General features: G+C 41.0%; 1 protein-coding gene across 1 annotated transcript in view; it reads right to left on the reverse strand.

Annotated features, from left to right (window-relative positions):
- Positions 1-11,679, reverse strand: part of AGPAT5 (1-acylglycerol-3-phosphate O-acyltransferase 5) — a 54,053-nt gene extending 42,374 nt beyond the window's left edge. The window contains exon 1 of the mRNA XM_083857748.1: positions 11,446-11,679. Within this exon, the coding sequence (XP_083713874.1) occupies positions 11,446-11,664 (219 nt within the window). The 5' untranslated portion in view covers positions 11,665-11,679. The remainder of the gene's footprint in view (positions 1-11,445) is intronic.
- Between the last annotated feature and the right edge of the window lie 2,547 nt (positions 11,680-14,226).

A 14,226-nucleotide genomic window follows, 5' to 3' on the forward strand; every position in this document is an offset into this window, starting at 1 on the left:
AGTTAGAAGGGACATACATGGATCCTCAAGTCCACCTCTTAAGTGAATGCCTATATGGGGATCAAACCCATGAGCTTGGTGCTTCTAGCACTGTGCTGTAAGGCAGCACTGGAGTGACTCATCGGGGACAGCAGTGCAGAAACAAGAGTCCACAGCACCTACCTGTATTCAAGCCCCTTTGGAAGCAATCTGAAGACACCAGAGTGGCTTAAAGACTCTCAGGCCTCCTCAAAGGAGCAGAGCTGCTCCCAGCGTGTACAGAGCATAGGCAAGGGTGGTCTTGCCCTGTGCAGCCAGTGCTGGGGAAGCAGCACAGGACATGCAGGACATGCCTTAGAGGCAATTTGAATTTCAGCATTGTGTTTCACATATTTCATGTATGGCTCTCCAGACTTTACAGTATACATATATTCTACCTATCTATCAGCTTAATGAACTGGTAAGTGCCTTGTCAGCCACAATGAAGCAAGTGAGGAACATGTTCATTTGGAATAGAATCTGCCCTTAAAAGAAAAAAAAAAGGCACAATGAAGTCAAGCAAAGAAAACAAGTTAAAAGGAAGAGCAACACAGCAAGCCAAAGTAAGCAGAGATTTGCAGGAAAATATTTAAAATGCAGATTTATAGTCTAACACTGCAAACATTACTTGTGCGCACAACACTGTAAGTGTGCTTTTAGCCATGTTTTGGTTGCTTTACAGCCCAGTTCACAGTAATGCATAATACAGTTAGTGTTAATGTGGGTCTTCCACATCTGTTTATATAGCAGCACTGTCAAACTCAATACAGTGATGTCTCAAATAAAGGAAACTGGCTGCTATCAGATCCCTTCCGTGCAGAGGCTGGTACCCAGCTTCCATGGATGCCATACACCAAGCTGTTCACAGGCCCAGCAGCCACAAGTCACACCGCAGAGCGTCCTGTCCAGGTGAAGCTCTGATGAATTAGCAGGAAGTTGAAAGTAGTTCTGCTGTGAGAACGTACTAATTCAGTGACAGGCTGATGTAGGCATGCAAATGGAAGCTAGTGGGTGATGTGGTGACACCAGTGTCAGCTTCCCCATCAGACTGCTTTTTCCAGTGCAACATATTCAGCTGTGGCTGTGCTAATGTGGTAGGTCACGTAGCAATGCAGAACAATCCTGCACGGCAGCCACACCCAAATAACCCATAATTTGCACAGGTTTTCACTGAAACAAGGCAGACACTCCTAAGTTAGAGTTAAGAATTTTATTTCTTGCTTACAAAATCTTTACACTCCAAAGAAAATTAAATAAAACATTTAATCATGTCCTAGCAATATCAGCTTAGTAAACACTGCCATGGCAAAAATAACTGTAGGTAAAAGTAATCATACCGTCAGAAGATCTGCTTGTAGGTCAACTGGTGATCACATCAAACTCCTAGCAAAGAGATTACCTTAATGTTGTAATTGGATGTGATAATGGGAGCAGTTAGAAGCTGATCTGCAAGCAGATCTGATACTGTGATTTCTGCTTCAGCACCATTAAAGCAACTGGTTATTGCTGGTACAAACTTGGCCATCTCATCTGAGGTCTATCAGTCTACCAGCACACTCGGTCTTCTTGGTTCCTCAGACTTCTTAACCCTCTTGCCTTCTCTGTTCAAAGAAACCAGGTGTGAATTGAAGAATGATGTTCCCACCTTTGCTGTTACTTCAACAAAACTTATGTTCACTGGAGTACTTTGTGAAAGCAGAGTGTTGTGTTCAGGAAAAACATCAGCTTCAAGCACAGGCAATAGCAACTGGAAAGAGGGATAAAAGCAGGATAACCGGGGGAGAACATTCCTTCCCTCTTCTGAAGAAGGAGTCAAGACATCAACACTTAAGGACCACACAGATTTCCTACTCAGCTGTACTATCCTCACAAAATGCACCTTTCTCCACTATTTCTCCACGATTAATAATTGGGACTGTGTGCTCTTTGGGACAAGAGCATCTCTGTTGGCTGAGCACTACTACAACAGGTCTACTAAAATAAATAGTATCCTAGGACCTATTTCTCATCTGCTTGTTACAAACTCTGGATACAATTTTCTGGTGAAAGGGTGGAGCTTGCATGAACAAACCACCTAAACAACTACCACGTAGCAGCTTCTGAAGTCAACATGTACCCTGTGCAAGCTGATCTCTGCAGCACTGCTGCAGGCATCTTCAGTGAAGTTATTTAAATTCTCTAAGACTAAAAACCTGCCTCATGTCACAAGTCCCTTGAGCTTCCAGAGAAAGTACCTCAGACCATAGAATATATTTACCCTGTTTGACTACAAGCAGGCTCAAGACAGGATACAGATAGGGAATCTGTACTTGGAGCTGACAGATTTCTCAGGTTTTCAGATATCTTACTATAGGAATTTTAAATGTTTATTTTTTATTCACAGAAAACAAAAAAGCACTTTTATTCACATTTAACAGATACAGGTTTCGCTTGCCTACAGTGGAAGGAATATGAATAGAACAGAAGAGGAAGGACTTCGATGTTATTAGTTGCATTTTCTCTAGATCTGAAAAAAAGTTTATAAATTCTTTAAAAATACCTTTAGGAGACACAGCTTTAAGGTAACAATCATACTACTGCTACACGTCGTTACCTCTTTAGGGACTATCGGCTCAACACAGAATTGCACAAGTCTGAAGTCTGCTGCTCAGACAGCTCTAGCAAGCTCAGCAGCAAACCAAAAGATCCCATACAAAAAAACCATACAAAGCAATCCATTTTATTGAAGCAGAGTTCAAACATTTTGCAGTTATGTATTTTACTGGGGTTCAGTGAAAAAAAAAAACATTGCTAAGAGATTAAGCTCTGGAGAATATTGGAAAGATTCCTGTATGTAATGTAACTTAGGTTGTTTTTTCAATATATTTTTTACTTGATTCAACCAGAGAGCACAGAACTTATGAAAATACTTACTGGCATTTAGTTTCCTTTTTGTAAGAAAACTATAGTAGCAACCTATTTAGATTAAGTAGGACTAAATCATACCATCAGATGTTAAATATGAAACCTGTACATTCTTACTTTCATACTAGCTTTTAGCCTTATGGTCTAAATTGCCAAACTTTTACAAGTGGTTATACTTTGTTCCATGTACTAGATACATGTATAGAAGTAATTTTGTTCTGATGCTGACTGTAAAGGCTTCACAGTTTCTGAATTGAATTAAAGATAATTGTCCCCTGTACACCTTAGCTCTCTGATGAATCCTTAACAAAATTTAAAAAAAGGCATCTGTATATCTTAAATGTTCCAGTCTTGATAACACGAAAAACTCTCAAGATTTATCACAATTTTAAGTTTCTGATACCTAAAGTCTGAAAAAAAATCTTATTTTCCTAATTTACAGATCTTTCTCCAAATTACGCGCTTTTGATTACAGTGCAGTTCAATGGCACAAACCCACCATTACAATCAGTGACCACCTGGGAAAAATCAAAATGAGAGCACCTAACTTTCATCATAAATCACCAGTAATGAAATTTTTTTAATAATAACTGCACATACCTCAGACATATATGAAAGCTCATTATTTGTATGATGAGATTTTAACAGGAGTGTTTTTCTGAACATTTGGCATCTTGGTATTACATAAAACCTGAACATGTCTTCTAGTACAAGAGTGGAAGTAAGTATTCCACCTGTTTCAATAGGGGAAAGTCTCCTTTATAAGCCTTTTGCATGTCTGGTGACTTCTTTATGCGCATTTTTGTAATTTCCTTAAAAGAAGGGCAAAAGCAACCCACACTTAATGTAGCCATTGTTTACTTTATTACCCTTCTGTACTGGAAAATATGTAATGTCCATTTAAGCTCACTCTGGAAATACCTTTGCCCACCACACATGAGCAGGAGAGTTGTGGCAGTTTGCAGCGCTTCCTCCAGCCAGAACTCTGTAACAGGAACTTTGCTTTTAAATGCCTCGGGCTCCACAGAGAAGCTGCCTGCATCTTTATTTGTAATATTGTTACAAGTGTTTGTATCAAGTACAGACTGAAAGCTGCTCTGAAGCTATCAGTGGGTTGACCTGAATGAGGATGATCATGAAACATCTCTAGTCTCTGCATCTGATTGTGGAATAGGATTTTTGAAAACTTCTCCACACATTGTCAATAAGTATTTGGACTTTAAGCACTCTACGTTTTCACAGTGAGACAAAGGAAACACTGCACAGCATAAGAGCACGTAGGGAGGTATTTGCCACAATTCTGGCTCCAGAATTGAACACAGTAAACTGATTGACCTCAAAAATTGCCACATTAAAACCACTCTCATCTGGTCACCAGCGCAGCATGTGAATGAGCCAGTTCACCTGCAGCTTGCTCAGAACTATGCACTATGTTTGCTTACTCAAAAAGAAACATGCATGCCCTCAGCTTCCCAAATAGCTTTAGGAAATGGAACAAAGTAAGTCTTCAAATCAACCCATAAGTTCGCCAGGTAAAATTATTTCAACTACCACAATACAGTTCAAGGCAATCCAAACTAATATTTTTTTTATATCTAGTCATGAGGTAAAATACAAATCTGACCAAGTTGTGTAGTTTATTTTACATTTAAAAATCAAACTAGCATAAATGCTATTTCCTGCTTCCATAGAGGATCTAGTTGTAACAGAGAAGATGACAAGTAGTATATGACAGAAATGAAATGAACAAAAGAAAATAATTTCCCTGGCTTTTTATACCAAATCCCTTCGTAGGATAAATTCAATCTGACAGAAGATAGATTAAAGAGTATTTTTCCCCTGAGAAGATATGCTTCTTCATAATTGTAATGTCAAAATCCCTGACATCTGAGCCTACTTTATCTAACACAACTAAAACTGAGAAAAAAAGGATACCCCGCCTGCAAGTCTAAGGCAAAAAGTTTGAAATTACTGCACTCAAATGTTTAACTATGAACAGAATCATGTCTTAGCAAGAACAGTGTCTGATGGTAGAGTACCAGGAGAAAAAAACATCTAAATTAACAATCATCCTTACATAAAGTATCCGTACATATTATGTAAGCAGAAGAAAGGGCATGGAAGAGCACTGTAAAACTCCATGGCCCAGCATCTACCAGAACACAGCTAAACACATAAAGAGTAAAGGGTATAAAACTGGTGCAGGTTAAAAAAAAAAGTGATAAATAAAACTTTTGTGATCAAATGTAACAAATTACGCTAAGTCAGGACAAATTCTATTGAAAAATCCATATACCAAAAATCTTAAGATATTAAAATAAAGTATATTTAAATAGAAATTTTTAAAATCAAACTATGAGATTGCCAAACTTACTGGTCAAATGCTTGGAATCAGAATTTTTAAGTGCATTCAAAATTGCCCTTTGACTCCTCAGCTTTTCCTACCTGACACATACTTTCTAATACTTTCCCAAGTACATACAGCTAACTTAAAAATGTCAACTGCAACAGATAAGGCTGATAAAAAATTCAGGTTCAGTTGTGACTTGCCATTTAGGAAACATATGCTAGGCAAATCTCCACACAAAACTGGTAATTTATGAACCCAATCAGCAGTTTTGGTTCAGGTAGCGGATACTTGATTTCTAAAAATGCCAACAAGACCTCAGTTTTTACTTATTTATTTTATTTTTCATATGTCTGGCAGTAAGTGGTGGATGATCAGGATCAGCACCGAATGCAGAATCTCTCCATTCTTTCCAGATTGCCCTAAAGCCAGGCCTGCAGTAGATGGAACTCTAGATGGTATACTGTTGAACAAGTCATGAAGGGCATCACTTTCACCTTCAAATCTACAATCAAAGGCACAGCATAAAAAATAAGATATATGCAAATATCTGGTTTGCAATATCTAAAACAGAAAGAAAACAAATGTATGTAATCTGTTTTTGCTGCTTCATATCACAGTTGAATGTAAGTTTAAAATCAGGCATACATCTCAACTTGAAAGCTACATCCCTCAGGCTTAGTAGGCATCACGTAATTTCTGTTCTAATAACACAAAGAACTTAGTTCTAGACTACAAAAGACATATATGCCTGGAGACAGCTGTACACTGAAATCTCAAATGAAATGAAGCAGGGTAAACTCCTTTAAATGGAGCAAAAAAAATTTCATCACACCAGAAAAATTCCACTGGGCTTCTTTCAAAAGTTTACCACACAAACGTGATACACTTCACTATCTTCTCCTAGTTTCTTTTCAGTCTTTGCATTGCATCAGTCCTCAAATTTCTATCACTCTCCCAAGACCTTTACTTCATTATTTCTACCATCTCAATTAAATTACAATTATTTTAACCTCAACACACCTCACAACAGCTAAGCCTTTTTCAAAAAGCAGCAACATAAGCAGGTACTAACTGGGATTACTGCCACAAGCTACATGAATGAGGAAAGCTCAAGCCCTCAGAAGTCTCTTGAGCTTTGAGGTTTGCCTTGATGGCAGCTCTGCACCCTCCTGCTCAGCTCCCACACCATTCCAGGATCCTCCCACTCCTGAGCTGCCACACAAGGAGGAGAGCTCAGGAAACCTAAGCTCAAGGTGAATGAAAGTGCAGGTTCGTACACCAACGCTCATTCCAAAATGCAATTGCACTTTCCCCAAACACAACTGAAGAAGGGTGAAAAGTTATTCTGGTTACATCATTTGCCTGGGAAATGGGTCCTCATCTAAAGAGAAGCCAAACCCTGTCATTTACATCTAATGACAGGAAGCAGTCAGAAGCCAAACCTTCACCCTGCCATAATGGTTATGTTGCCTCTCTCAATACTGAGAGGGAAGAACCAAGTTCCTAAGAGACCACAAACCACCCCACCAGCAGCAACCAGAAGCACCTCCTTGTATGCTGCAACTTGGCTGTCAAACCTGTGCTGCCTCTTGCCTTCCACCTTGGGCCCTCAAGAATTACCTGTTGGACAGCTCAACAGCTTCAAAAGGAAAAGCAAGAAGTAAGTAAAGATAATCTTGTCTGGGAAGGTTGCTGTCCTGGGAACAGAGATGGGCACAGACACTCATTTTCATTGCAAATTGGCCAACAGTTCCAAGACTAATATCCATCCTGAACTCAGACACCAGGCTCTCCTCACACATTTCCTAAAAAGCCAAGATATGAAAAAATCCCAGGCTCTACTCCACTGGAAAGTATTGTCAAGAGCCCAGGAGCACATTTGCTGCTGAAAAAGTTTTAGTTTGCTGTAAACCCAAGTAGTTTTCAACCCTATTGAGACACAGTAACTCCATCTTCAATATCAATCCAGGAAGCACACTGCACTGCTTAACAAGCATCTCTTGTATTTTATAAAATAATTGCTTAGCTCTACTAAACAACTCTGAGGTATTATCTGATTCTTACAGCCTTTCCAGAGTCCTGTAAAGATAACAAAAACCAGAATTTTGTAATGTCTTTAATAAAAACACCGCTTCCAAAAAAATCTATTCATCAGGAAGTGGGGGTAGGGAACACAACTGACACGAGTACTGAACAAAATCCATGTGCATTAATTCAATTATGGATTTCATTCAATTGTCAAAACCCTTCAGATGAAAATCATCCTTTGGAAGCAGCCTGAGTGATGATTTCTTTATTATTTCTTCACCAGCATTCAGTACATAATATCAAACAGAATTACAACAAAAAAGGTGAAGAACATTTAGTCCTCATATGATCTGAGACATATGCACAAACACCCTGACAGCAACTGGGATAAGATGCTCAGGGTCAGAGAGAGATGAGAGCATTCATCATATTGAATTACTAGTCCTTTCAGCCCTTCAACCATTCTAATCACACACATATTTGCAGCCATCCTGGTTTTCACATCCTCTGGTAAGATTCAACTTTTTATAGTCTGTTAGAAATGCAAGAGACCAGACTTCCCTAATGCAGTAAAGAGAAAAGCAGAACCACAGTTCATAAGCTACTTGATGATTCAGAAACCTGGGGCCAAACCAACTATTAGAACCCACAAATGCAAGTCCTCTAAAGCACATGAATTGCACCTGTTTGTACCAGGGACTGATTTAGCTCATCACTGATAAAATTAACATCCTTTACTCTCCGAGACTCTCTTTACACAGAATTCTTCTGACTTCATACAATGTTCCAGTACCATGTATATTTTCCTCCTAGAAAAGAGTACTGTTGAGTACCTGCATCTTACAGCAGGACAGGTGCGAAGCAACACAGGGCCAAAGCAGGGACGTTCTCTCTGTGCCACTTTCCAATACCACATCTACACATTTTCATTACTCTGCGTATATAATCCTAGAGATTATTGAGGAGCACTGTCACAATGCCACAAATTAATTAATTTCATACATTTATAGCTCCTTAATAGAATCCATGGATGCCTGCTAAACTGTAATTGCACTGACAAATTCACGCAGCATTACAGGATTTCACTTTATAGTCATACTGGCTTTGTCAAGTTTACCTCACAGCACTGGGATGTTGTCGTTGCTTTCTGTACTCTCAACACTGGTTCTTCATTGTTCTATTGCCAACTCTTGCATGACAGTCAGCAAAAGAACTATTTTTGGCAATTCATTAATGAATTCTAATATTATTGGAAAACCTAAACTGATGCCAAGTGAGCTTGATTTCTCTTAGGCTTTGTAAAACAAAATCGTTTCAGTGGAAAAAAACTAAGTCTCATCCAAAATTTAAAAAAAGGAAGTATTTACAAGTAAATACTTTTTTACTTACCAAGTAAAAAACTTCTACAGTTACTTCATGAGCCACTCTCTAGGACCTAAATATCCAGAGCTCACAGCAATTATAGCTCTGCAATTATTTTATCTCTCAAGTCAAATACTTAGGAGAAAGGGAAAGACTAGTATTTCTAGATTTTCTATCATGCAGATCAGGTTACTTAGTTACATTTCAAAACAGAAGAGTTTGCTACAATGATACAAAGCCTTCCTAGCATGAGCTACAGTTTTTGTTTTTAAAGAATTGGCTAAGAACATCCAAGTCAAGAAGAACAAAAAAAGGAAGAAAAATACAATTGTGCATGCAATTGCGAGGGGGAGACAGATTGAGATACTTAATGGATTAACAGCAAATGATAGAGAGAAACATCTATTTCTATTATTGACAGATAAATACATAGAAAACAAATACCACAATACACTAGTATCTGAGTCAAAAAGATGGCCATCCATGTTTATGATTGTAAAGAACTCCACCTTATTAATACCCACTCACATTACCAGCAATTTTGGCAAATTATTTTAAAATCAGACACCTCAGATATCCACAACTGGTTCAGAGTGTTCTTGTATTGAAAAGCCACAAATATCTTAAGTGTAAAACCAAAGAATGCTAAACAGTACATAACATTAAAGATTTCTTAAATACAGTAAGACAGCCACTGTCATAGTAAAAAGTCACTGGAGCATCTGTAGAATCCTAATAGCTTGAGTGAGACTACAAGTTCCAGTATTCTGATGGATGAAGTGGTTGTCTCCTATTTACCCAGTTACAAAAATAAATACCCACACACACTTTAATCAATTGAATAAATTAATAGACTTGAAATAGCCCTGCAAAATCCCTCCCTCCCATGGCTCTTATGGTGACTTAATGCTTGTAGAGTCCTACAGCTGCCTTTATGAAACTAATATTTTGCTGGTTTATTGGAATTAAGTTTAATGATGCTACACTTCTGCATCTAATTACATGCCTTAAGACAGCCCATCGATAGTAGCTCTCATGTTACCATCCCAATCTCACACACTCAGGCACATGGTTAACTTTCCACTGTGAGTTTCAAGTTAAAACACGTGCACCATTCACAAGAGTAGGTCTAAAAGGACATCCTGTTTCTCTCCCTGACACAAATGGGGACTATTTTCCAGCTAAATGACACATGGATTTTAAGGGTTATAGCTCTTATCTCTCTATACGCCTTGTATGTCTTGCATTTTCCCAGCTTTTATTAACTTCCCAGTCACTATTTTATTTATCCTATGACATATGCCTCCTCTTCCACCATTTCATATCATTATTTGTTGCTTACTGTGACAAAGCACCTCTATTTTAACATTATCCTAATCAATCCCCTGTTAGTGGCCTGTCACTGAGCATCACCAGTTTTGTGTTTGTATGAAGTTTATCAATGCAATGAAACAGAGGTCAACAGATGATGGCTGCCTTGTTGTTTCTCTTGATTAGCATTTTCCTTTCTTTAATGTCACAGGCATTTTTCGGTTAAAAGTTCTTTATAAAAATTCTAAGTGTTTGCTACTGTCTGCACACCAGTCATAGGCAGCTTGAGTAGCTTTTCCATTACAATTAATACATTCATTTTTGGCTCTCATTCTCAGAATAGGTTAAGTTAAACTTTTATGCTGCTACTTTAAGCAATTAATGACCAAGATGGGTTACTACACATCAAGGTATCTGCACTAGAGACACTACATAAAACAAAAGGCAGTCAAAACTAAAGGTACCTGTGAACTACTGCTCCTTCTTCCTTTATTTTTTAAAAAAAATATATCAAGCACAGCACAAGTTACCTTATTTGGACAAGACCTAAAGCAAGGTTACATAAATTACAAGCTGAATAAAAAACTGCCCCTAAAAGAAGATCTTGTTTCAGTTTTGTATCTGCTCTATTTTACTCTGATGGCAAACTGTGCAACTCCTGTACCTTTAGTTGACCCAAGAGTCAATCTGAAAGCAAGGCCTACAAACGCACTCAAGAGTGGAAACCAGGGGAGATCCAGCCTGATTCTGAAATAAATGCTTCATTAGAGAGGGGAAAAAGGCCATAGCTGTAAGAGACCTTATTTGTGTGAGCTCTGTCATCTGTCAATGACAATTGGTATTCTTTGCTCTCAAGCACCTAAAGCTGACACTGACTTCAAACAGCCTTCTGTATATTCAAAAATTTTTGAAGGTCATGTTGAGGCACAGGAAGCACCTGTCATTTATTATTTTTTACATGCAAAATTAAAAGTCTCCTTGCCTACTTTCCAAATTACAGACAAATACAAAACCTCTCAAGCACTGTCAGGTATTATCTGTCACCTGAATGCAAATACCCCTCTGATCATACAGGAGAGGCCTCCAATTCCAACTTATTAGCCTGAGAAACTGAGATCCTAAATAATCACAACCCATGGCTGATCCGAAATTTAAGGGCCAAAGAGTGACATGAGGCAGACTGCTCGAAAACTGTAAATCTGTAACGATTGAGAGATTAAGTCATCTATTTATTACAAACTTGTACATATGTTCTGTACAACTGCAGCTGATGACAGCACAGACCACAGGGTTCAGAGCGTGCCCAGGCGGCTCCATTGGGCTGCTGACAGAGCCCGGCCGCTGTCGCATCCCTTCCCTTTCCCCGCCTGCGAAAGGCACCCGGCACCGGCACTGCCGGCCGCATCCCCCGAGGGGCAGCCCGGGCCCCGCCGGTGCCGGGCACAGGCCAGGCCGCCCCGCCCGCCGCTCACCTGCACGCCCGTGTAGTTCTCGAAGAAGAAGAGCACCATGCTCTGGTAGATGGTGTACAGCCGGTCGTCCACCTCGCGGTAGAAGCGGGTGGGCAGCAGGGCGGAGAGCAGGCGCCAGGCGCCCCAGGCCAGCACGTAGGTGGGCGCCGTGCCCATCATGACGGCGGCGGGCAGCACGTAGCGCATGGAGTAGGTGTGCAGCACCAGCGACAGCAGCATCTTCCCGCTGCCTCCGGCCTCACCGGGACACCCACATGGGCGGCGCGCTCACTCCCGGCCCCGCGGCCCCGCCGCCCGCATCGCCCGCCGCGCCGGGCACTCCCTCAGGCGGCAGCAGCGGCCCCGACCGCGGCCGGAGGGACGGGAGAGCGGCGGGATCGGGATCGGGATCGGGCTCACGGCTGCCCCGGCGCCGCCACCATCTTGCCCGCGGAGGCGGAGCCGCGCCGCAGGAAGGCGGCCCCGGGCCCGCGGCGCTTCCGGGGGGCGGGAGGGGCCGCGCCGGCTCCGGGCCCGGCCCGGCCCGGGGTGGGCACCCGCCCTGGCCCCGGCCCCGTCCCCGTCCCCGTCCCCATCCCCGGCCTCATCCCCGGCCCCGGCCCCGGCCCCATCCCCATCCCCGGCCTCATCCCCATCCCCGGCCCCATCCCCATCCCCATCACTCCTCAGCCAGGAGCGGCTGCAGCGGGGCCGGGCTGTTCGGCTCAGTGCAAAACGAGGCACACGCATTTATTACTGATGAGTTTAGTTCGCATTATATCCTAGCGTAGGTTAGAAGGAAATTGGCTCCTTTTTCCCGGCCCTCGCCCGCCCCCCCCCAGCCCCGCACTGTGGGCCCATGAGCCCGAAGCGGAGCACTGAACCCGCAGCTCCCCACGCCAGCCGCAGGCCCGGCGCTGCCCGGGGTTTGGGGGCATTTCCCGTGCCCGGCCCGGCCCGTTCCCGCTCCAGCGGTGTCCCTTCTCTCCTCTGACCCCGGGCCTGCCCACAGTGACCCGGCGGCGGCAGAGGGCAGGGGCACCGTCTGCTTTTCAAGAAAATGCAAGAGGTCTTGCAGAAAACAGTCTAATAACCCTCCCAGAAGAGAATCGTTATTAAGCTCTAGGCTGGAGTGAAGTATTTATTCCTTGTCTTAAAAAAATAAGTTCTATCCTGAAGCTTGTGGAGATCTCATTGTTTTGAAAGAAGTGGGTACCTTCTGTAAGATTTGTTTCCTTTGCCAGGTTTTAACTGGAACAAGCTTTGGGCTTTGCTCTTGTTGACCTCATGCTAGCTGGTTTTTAGTGTGTGTTCAACATGGCATCCTTCAGTTCATTAGTCTTAGGTATAAAAAGATGTGTCTTTACCAGTTTTAGAATGTTGCATTTTTATTCCTTTAAATGTTTTCCCCCCATATTACAAAGACTGCCTGCATTTTATTTGCTGTATTTTACATTACATGTTTTCCTTTTTTGTAACTGTTTGAATTTTATTTTTTTCCTTCCAGTTTATGCTTTTTCAGCATTCTTTATCTTTTACCATCCCATACCACACACATATGCCCATGCTCACACACTTTGTTTCTGCTTTTTGTAATTGAATATTTTGTACAGGTTCTTTTAATGTATTTCCTCTCTTTGTGAAGTATGTTATCCAACATATAGATATCATTTTAGTTACATAAAGTACAGAGTCCATGTACTTGGGGCTTAGTTTACTAGTATATCAGTATGATGTCGTAATGTGGGGTTGTAATATCTGCAACTCAATGAAACTCAGACTTTTCCATTCAAGAAACAAATATACCAAAGTGATGAGATCTGGGATGCTGCCACCAAGTCCTTGCCTTTCTAGATTCATAGATGCTTTTTATTGTAGATCCCTCTGAACTGTGCCACAGGAATTTGAATACTGGTCTTCCACATTATAGATGACAGGGACAAAATAAGACAAATGTTCTGATATTTGCTACAATTTGTCATTTCTAGTCTTATGAAAGCATAGGCCCCAATTACATCCCCTTTAGCCAAATTGCTTCCTGGGTATTTTACTTTCAGCTGAAAGAAGAAAAATCACCCAATTTAGGATGATTAGTACTCCAATTCTAATATTAAGTCTTCAAACCTGGTTTTATTTTCTTCTGTAGACCAACCTTGATATTTAAAAGAATAATCAAACCTGAAATTTTAGGGGAAAAGCATTGGTGAGCCATTTGTAAGGTGCTCAGTCTGTTTTGTGTGAACAGACTTTTGTGTGAACAGACTGTAATTATTTGGTATGAACCTGATTATTCTAGTGTTAGTTCATTTTGCTGGTGGTTGCCACACCTAAAGTGGCCAAGCTCACCAAGGTCTGGAAAAAAATCAGATGTTAATCTGATAATGGAAAATACCTGTAATTGCCTCTAGAAAGAACCACAAACTGTGTTGCTAAGTGCCAACTCTGAACATTAAGGGAGTTTCCCATTCTGCTACTCACAAAATCGTGTTTCACAATTCCATCACCTACTCACTGCATTGTCAATTGACTAAGCAAAGCCAGATAACATAACAAATCAATCTCCCTTGAGCTTTAAAATTTAAAATTCTACAGATGGTCTTATCTTCAACAATATCCTGGAAGATGATTGATTGGTGTCAGTTTGATTATTAAATGTTGAGAAATGAGACACAGATATAAAGGCCAAAGATATAGATCTAAATAAGGATTTAAGTACCTGAATTCCTAGAGTCAAGGACTTTGATTTGGAGCTTAGGCTTGCTCTGAAGTGCATGTCATGTGAAGACCTAAGCAGTGCATCAT

This window comes from Zosterops lateralis (genome assembly GCF_965231275.1).
Source record: "Zosterops lateralis genome assembly, chromosome: 3".
Taxonomy (NCBI): Eukaryota; Metazoa; Chordata; class Aves; order Passeriformes; family Zosteropidae; genus Zosterops; species Zosterops lateralis.